This window comes from Apis florea, unplaced genomic scaffold (genome assembly GCF_048593485.1).
Source record: "Apis florea isolate Af1SG1 unplaced genomic scaffold, ASM4859348v1 contig_2350_pilon, whole genome shotgun sequence".
Taxonomy (NCBI): domain Eukaryota; kingdom Metazoa; phylum Arthropoda; class Insecta; order Hymenoptera; family Apidae; genus Apis; species Apis florea.
In genome coordinates this window covers 2978227-2986562 of record NW_028256565.1, presented here as the reverse complement: position 1 = coordinate 2986562, position 8336 = coordinate 2978227, and the positions used below count along the sequence as shown (strand labels likewise).

At 23.0% G+C, this 8336-nt stretch overlaps 1 protein-coding gene across 6 annotated transcripts; it reads left to right on the top strand.

Annotated features, from left to right (window-relative positions):
• Nucleotides 1-7811, top strand: LOC100869879 (uncharacterized). 6 transcript variants are annotated; one of them, XM_086904427.1, is made up of 5 exons: nt 428-558; nt 631-800; nt 3032-3134; nt 4855-5139; nt 5871-6582. In XM_086904427.1, exons 2-5 carry the CDS (start codon nt 798-800, stop codon nt 5930-5932), a joined length of 453 nt encoding a protein of 150 aa, XP_086760553.1. In that variant the 5' UTR covers nt 428-558; nt 631-797; the 3' UTR covers nt 5933-6582. The 6 variants fall into 6 exon arrangements, 4 of the variants coding, with proteins under 4 accessions (XP_086760551.1, XP_003696642.1, XP_086760552.1 ...); XM_003696594.4 differs by having other exon boundaries at nt 309-800; nt 5871-6616; XM_086904426.1 differs by lacking the exon at nt 3032-3134 and having other exon boundaries at nt 422-558; nt 5871-6616.
• Nucleotides 7812-8336: the final 525 nt, after the last annotated feature.

The window sequence follows — 8336 nt, the reverse complement described above, 5'->3', positions numbered from 1 at the left end:
ATTTGTTTAAAGAATATTAAATTTAATTTCAATTTTTATATTTATTCAAATAAATATACATATCCATTTTTTAAATAAAAAATATGATTTATGTTACAAAAAAAATATAATTAGAAAATAAAATAGAGAAATAAAATTTTCGATTACTCAGAAAATATTCTTACAATAAGTAATCACGGTTTCCAAAATTTAATTATTTATTCGGTAACTATCGGAAAGATTCGGCAATGATCGCATCAATGTCGAAGTTGCGACACACAGATACAAAGAAAATCGACATTGGTGGTCGTGAACACCCTGACCTATTCGGCAGACCGAAATCAGACAGCGACGCGACGGTTGAAAAATTATGATAGCATCTTCGTCGTGGTCATCGTTCTCTTTCTTTTTCACGTCACTACTACGCTACTGCGATTGGCCGGCAAATGGTGGACGAACTGTCGCGTTGCTCATTTCGATGACGCGTATATTGTGAGCGTAATTGTGTACATCGACTGAAAACCATTTGGCACGACATCTTGGCCATTGTCCTCTTACTCGTAATTTTTTTATCGTTTCGTGCGTTCATCATATATATTACTGTATTAAACGATTTCCTTGTGAAATGATTGTGTACTTTGATTCGCGCAGTATCGATTCGTAGACGGTTGGTTTACAACTGGCATGCATGCTGTATAGCACTCACAGCACCCACGCTGACAGTAAAGCTCTGACTGCAGACGCGTATGTTGTTATCCCAGTGTTTAGTGATAGATATCTAGCTACGTACACGGAAGAGGAACGCTATCAACATCTCGATGGTGAGTTTGTGAATTACTACGTCATCTGTCGCGTCATTTCTTATTGCTTATATACATTAATGTTCTCTTGAAACATTTTGATATTTGTAATTTATTATCATTGTTTTCGATAAAGTATTATTATGTTCTCCCCACTTCGGTCGATATTGTCTTTATCTTTATAATACTATTCTTTTCAGTTGCTGTCTACCATTGTATATATAGATATGTAGTTCTTTTATACTTTTGTACTGAAAGTTGTATTTACGTGACAAATTAAATTTATAGCTGATTAACTTCAGAGTAAATGTTTTTAAAATGTAATGATTTTATTGGTAACCAACGATATTACGAAATTAGTCGTAAGATTTAATATCCTGTGTCTACGATAGTCAAATTTCATGTCAAAGCACGTGGCACTGACGTAAGATATACATATTTTGTCGTAACTATGTATGTACGCAGTATACGTACAAATCGATCACTGACTTTTCAGGGTTATTACATGAATAAGACTGCAGATTCGAGGAGTAAATGTCATTAAAAAGTGATACATCAACAAATATTTTATTATTTTTTTTAGTAAATAATTGCAAATAGTTTTGAAATGATGTTTATTAAAAATTAAATAGATTAATTATCATAATAATCAAATATATTTTTTTATTTATTTTTTTTAACTATTAATTATTATTATTTATAAATTTTATTTAAACAAAGTTTGAAAAATTATTTTATTTTATAAAAAATTTGATATCAATTCAATTTATTTTTTGAACAAATTATTTTTTTCTTAAAAAAAAATTAAAATTATCTCGTTAAAATTTTTATTATTTACTGAAGTTTCGTATTCTACAAAATAGATCTTTTTAAACACATGGCCACTGTTCCAATTTTTCGATAAAAATGTATATTATGACCAAATGTGAAGGACCACCTGACCTGCTAAAAATAGCAAACTCACTTGTATCTAATCATTAAATAAAATCTTTTTTTTTAAGGATTGACGAAATTCAATTAAAAAATATAAACAAACAATTTATTGTAAATTAAATTGAAATCAGAATAATTAAAGATAGAATTTTTTTTTCATATTTCTTTTTCATTGATGTTTACTATTAAATATTTTACTTATGTTAATTCAAAATAATAATATATGTAATGATATATGAAAAAATAATGATATACATATTACTATTTATTTCACATTCTTATTTTCTCCTTTAATTATTCATAAATATGTTATATATATAATTTTATATTCAAAGTTTATTTTAATCGCGTGATACGTTATTTGAACATATCACTCAATACACATATGAATTATGTAGTTGAATTTTAATTAAGTTCTACTAATTAAATGTTATTGCGAACAAACATTTTTTTCAGTACAAGGTTTCTGCATGCTTTTATGATCTAGAATAGAATAATCACATGAAAAATTACAAAAAAAGTCACAAAATAATAAAAATCATATCATCTATTAGTGAGTAGATCAATAAAATGAAAGAAAGCTCATGTCATACAATCTATGGAAATAACACTGTTTATTTTTTCTTAAAATTGCAGAACAGAAACTATATAGGTAAAAATAATTTTACTTCTTTAAAAAATTTTTTATTTTTCTTTTTTTATTTTTTTAAATGCAAATTAGATGTATTTTATAATTCATTTTGTTAAATCGCTTTTATTAAATAATAAAATATTAAATTAAAATTTTAATACATCTAAACAAATTAAAAAATGATATATTTGATATTGAAATATCAACAAATATTAATGAAAAAGTTAAAAAATATTAATAAAAAAGTTAAAAAAACAAAAATAAAATTTTCTTGTAAAAAAATCAAAGAAAAAATAATGAATTATTATTTTATATTAAACTTAGATTTGTATTATAAATTAAGATTTTATTATATTATTATATTAATAATAGATTTGTATTATATTATCATATATTACTTTAAATGTTTAAATTCATTTATGAATTTTATTTTTTTTTTATTCTATTAAATAAAAAATCGAATTACTTGACTCAAATTTAATTAATTCTTATTTAAAAATAAAAAAAAAATGATTTAGAAGTTACAATAATTTAATAAAAAAAACTATTCTTTTAAATAATGAACCAAAAATTTATAATTTCATAAATATTCTTTATATATATCTTGTTTTCTTTCTTTTATTTCTATTTATTGTTAATATAATATATTTTAATCTTAAGTAAAGTATAGTACGAAAAAAATACTTAGGTGAAGCTGCGCAAAGTATCAGTGACAGGGAGAAATTACCTTGCCGTTTTCGGTTATTCGACATTCAAAGGATACAGAAGAAAACGTCTTGTGCATGAAAAAGGTACTTTTTGTTCAGAATGTTCGTGCTAAATTTCACTTAATTTTAACTTAACTATTTACGCTAATAGAGGCATTAATATTTTGACTAACCTCGGTTTTTTTTCGCTTATAATATGAATTTATTAATAAGATTGTTTAATTTATCTTTAATCAGAAGTAACTATTCTTTTATTTTTATTTATTCTTTTATAAAAAATGTGTTCCTTGAAATAAAAATACAATTAAAAATAAAAAGAAATTAAAAAGTAATCGATAAAATATTCAACTTTCTATCTATTATTATGAGACGACCTACTTTTTGATATCATATCATACAATGTTGAAGAAAATTAAATATCAATATATCGATATTGCAATATTTGCTTTGAAATAGGAATTGGAGAAACTAATATTTTGAATATCAGATTCTTATCAGATTCTTATTTATTTTTTGATAAGTTTTTTATTGATATCTCTTTTTATAAAACATAAAGTATATTACTAACTAAAATTACTTTTTTGCTTTTTTTTCAATATAAACTTCAAATATAAATATATTTTAAAAATCATATAAAATGTATTAAATAGTTACATGTCGAAAATGTAATCACGTGTATACTTTATTTCTTTAATCTTTTATATATATATATATATATATATATATATATATAATATTTACTTATTTACATTATGTATGTATACAAATTAAGTATTAAAATAACTAATTTCTTGATATTTTAAAATTCTTTTATTATATTTAAACAATATATCGTTAAACAATATATTTATTTAATGAAGACATATTAAAAAAAATTTTTTATCTATATTTATTTTGCAAACTTGTTGTAATAAAAAAAAAATGAATGATACGTGAGATAAAATCACATCAGATATATCTGTGAGATATCTATGAGAGATAAAAATATTATTTTGTTTTTAAAATTATGTTTTTTATATATAATAAAGAAATTCAATTTATTTCAAAGACTAATCACATTCAAAAATAAATTTATCGCTTTTAAAATCGCATTTTGAAATCAATTGTTTTGATGTCTAAGTATTGAATGTTTCTTAATTAAGTATAAAGAGAAAACAAATTTTATTACGTATAGAATGAATCGAATGAAAACTATTTTATACTATTTCTAATTGTTTTGTTATTCAAAAAAATGTTTCATATGAAAAAATATATTTTACCATAATATATATTTATAATAAATACAATATAATTTATAATAAATAATCGACTATTATTTCAAATTGAATCTATATTTTTTTAGATTTAGAAAAATATAGAGATTCTATTATTAATTCAAATTCATCTACGATAAATAAATAAATATTTCCTATACACCAATGTAATATAGAAAGATTAAATAAGATAAATTTTGTTTCAACAAAATTTCAGTTTAAAGTTTCTATAAATAACAAGTTTTAACTCTACAAAGTTTTTATAAATTGATTTCCACTTCTTATTTAAATCAAATTATCTTTAGAGGGAGATATTTTATTTACTTTGACTAAAACTGTTTTCTTGCAACTGTATAATAACTGTATAATCATCTTACTCAAATTCATAAATTAATTTTTTCTTTACTATTTGTTATTCACAAACTGAATTAACCTTCTCAACATAACCACTTAATTTGGAGGAAGTAGAAAAAAAAGGATAAAAAATTAAAATAAAAAATAATAAAATCTGAAAAGAAATAGTAAAGTAAAATAATTGGATATGTTCACAGCATTGAAAAAGATGCTAACGCCGGGACGATCGGGACCAATCAGTCCCGAGGAGATCGGCAATGGACCTGATACAAAAGATCCTGGTGCAACAGGAAATGGTTCAGGGACGTATGCGCGTGGTACGCGCGCCCCAACCACGTATGAGAGTGATGAAAGGGCAAAAGAATTCCTCTCGACCGGAAGAACTGGAAGGAGAAATGCTTTAACGGAAATCTTAAGTCACCATGCAGAAACAGGAATATTGGATTTGCCAGATCGTTTTGAAGAGCTCACCATGGAAACAGGTTAGCCATATGAGCAGTAAATTATCTTGATTGTTTCATTGATCCACGAATATGACAAGCAGGAAAATAAGAAATACAAGGTGCGTTTTTTTTCTTTGTTATTTATATGATTATAAAAGTAGAATTTTTATATTTTTCATAATCAAAGATCAATGAATTTCTGAGCAAAATTTAAGATTATTAAAATATATTAAATTTTAATATATTTATGATAAAAGCGTGGAATATAACTTGATAAATCCATATAAATATATTAATAGTTGGACACAGAGATTGCGTATAAAGGTGAATAAAAGTGTTTAAAGATAACAGATATAAACTTCGAATATATTATGTAAATAAAATATATAATAATAACTTCATTGATTTATTAAGTAACTCTTATTCTGCTATGTTTGATTTGATGATAATAAAAATAAAAAATTAATTTAATAAATTAATAAAAAAAAAATGGAATAAAATTTTGTATAGTTTATTCCTTAAAAAATCAATTTCAAAAATATATATATACTTATACATATGTATATATAGGTAACAATTCATTAATTGTGCTATAATATTTTATATACAATATCTACATGATTTTCTGGGAAGACATGAAAATCTTAATCAATTAGTCCTCACTTAAGAACAAATATATTAGCAAAAGTAAATATTGCATCCATAATTAGATATCTGCGTAATTTCATATTGATTTTAAATTAAATTATATTTACACGACCAATTTGCAGGTCAAACGAATAACAGCAGTCAAGATTCAAATTCACCAGGTACTTCAAAACAGCAAGGTTGACGCGGTTCTGGATTCATTTTTATAAATGTATTGGTCATAATGTAAACACACAATAAGGAAAGTGTCGCTTGAAGTTCTACAGGAAGTTACTGAAATATCATGAAGCTGTTTTTCTCTTGTGTCAAATCAAACTAGATCTCAAACTTTACGCACAGTTTATTTCGTCGTTATGTTGGTGCATACTCGGTGGGCTTGCTTGAAAGCCAATCACATAAGTATGCAAATACATGAATATTGACCATGTTATTGAAGTTGAAGCTTATTGTTTGTAACGATTACTAGTATGACGCAATATCAAGTTGTTTGATATTATTAAAAGAATAATGTCGAAGATTTAATAACCTTTACATTGTTAATAATTATTAGTACTCGATTAGTATTTCGAGTTCTATTAATACTCAAAATTCGTACAATATGAAATTATTTGGTGTCTCGCGAAATAAATTTTTCACATTGATGTGAAATCTATAATGATAGTCATAGTATGTTTGTACGTATGCATATCCATGGGTGTCTTGTAAATTGCGGATATGGTTAACAGGGATAATTACACGTATAATTATTCTATACATAATTCTTTACACATTGTGCGTATGCTGCGTTTAGGATTTAATAAAAATATACAATAAGTTTTTAAAAAGCAGGAAAAAGCACTTTTTTAAATAATAATACATATATCATTTATGTCGGTAATTTTTCTCAATCTTTTTTTGTCGTTACCAATGATTTATTAAATGCACTTTTTTAAATACATGCTTAATATATTCAATTTTATTGATTAAATCTTTTGCATCCACAAATGAAATATTTCTTTATATTGTTTATGAGGTATTATGTATGAGGTATTTCACGTGTTTTTTTTTTTTATTTTAGAATGCAAAAAATCTCATTATGAATTCAGATGACTTTAAAATGATTTTAACTCTCCAATACAATTCTTTAAGTGATCTTGGCCATTATAATCTTTAAATGATTCTTCATGACCATGATTTTTAAATAACTTAACTCTAGTCATGATATTCAAGTGACCTTGACCCTCCATCATGATCTTCAAATAACTTTTAAATAATTTTGACTTAACAAAAAGATTAATGTTAAATAAAAACCATTAGATATTTTTAAGAACAAATTTTTATATATAAAATTTGTCTCTTGAACATATAAAAATTGAAAGAAAAATACGCACTATATCTCATCCGAGATGCCGAAATGATATTGTATCGCTACATTTGTGGATGTGAAAAGATTAAAGAATTTTATAAAGAATAAATCATATATATAAAATAATATGACAGTACTATGTGTAATGAGTTATATTGAGTTTTATAGTACGATATTTTAGTCAAAGATCAAAAATCTTGTCGATTTTTGATTACTATATTGTCTAACATTGGTCTAATATTGTCTTATTTAAAACTGATATTTTTATTCTTTGTTATTAATAAATTCCATATGTTTTATGTAATTGTTATATTTAAGAAGAAACATTGTTTTATTTAAGAAGAAACATTTGTTGAATTAAGTATTTATTATAGAAATTTTTATTGTAATTTTTTTCACATTAACAAAAAAATGTTACTAAATTATTAGAATTTTCGTAATCTTGCCAATTTTCAAAGTATGCTACATTAAATACCTAAGAATATATATTTATGTTCCTAATATTTAGTAATTTAATTACAGCAACGAAATATTTACATTTTAATTTTCTAAATGTGTTTTGAATACACAAAATATTTTAATAGTACAAATAGAATTGATTACTCTAAATTAAATGGTTTTTCTGTTAATGTGATTTATATTTATATTTAATATAAATACAATATATATTTTATTGTAATTGAATATAATTAATAATAAGTTGCAATACATATTATAATTGTTGTAAATAGTGATTATCATTAAAAAATATAAAATTCGTATTATGTTTTGCTAAAGTTAAACAATTAAAGCAATTATTCAAGTCAAAGAATTTTATAAAAAAGATTCTTTTTATTTATATTTTTAATAAATTAAATTAATATGTTTAGAAATATATTTTATAATATTTAAACCTATACAAAATGATAAATTATATAAATTAGTTTGAAAATAATTAGTTTGAATTTGTAATATTTTTTATCGTGATTCTAAATGGAATATTATAAAATTTTATTTATTACGTATGCATTTTTCTCTCAAATAATAAAGTTAATAATAAAGTTATATGGGAAAAAAAAATATACTTTTCGATTGTACGTAGTAAAATACTCAATTTGAACACTGTACTAACATAAATTGAACACGATGGAACATTTTATATAAATACATATAATTTATATACTTAACTATTCAATTTATTTTTCAAATATTGTTTTAAAAAAAGTGAAATCATAACAATATGAATAATTTTGAAATTGATTAT

What these genes read in the sequence shown, in the direction of transcription:
- LOC100869879 (XM_086904425.1), top strand. Translation starts at nt 668, where the DNA reads ATGCTGTATAGCACTCACAGCACCCACGCTGACAGTAAAGCTCTGACT. An exon ending in ACGCTATCAACATCTCGATG is followed by an intron (nt 801 to 4,854) that starts GTGAGTTTGTGA and finishes ATATGTTCACAG; the next exon opens with CATTGAAAAAGATGCTAACG. An exon ending in AGAGCTCACCATGGAAACAG is followed by an intron (nt 5,140 to 5,870) that starts GTTAGCCATATG and finishes ACCAATTTGCAG; the next exon opens with GTCAAACGAATAACAGCAGT.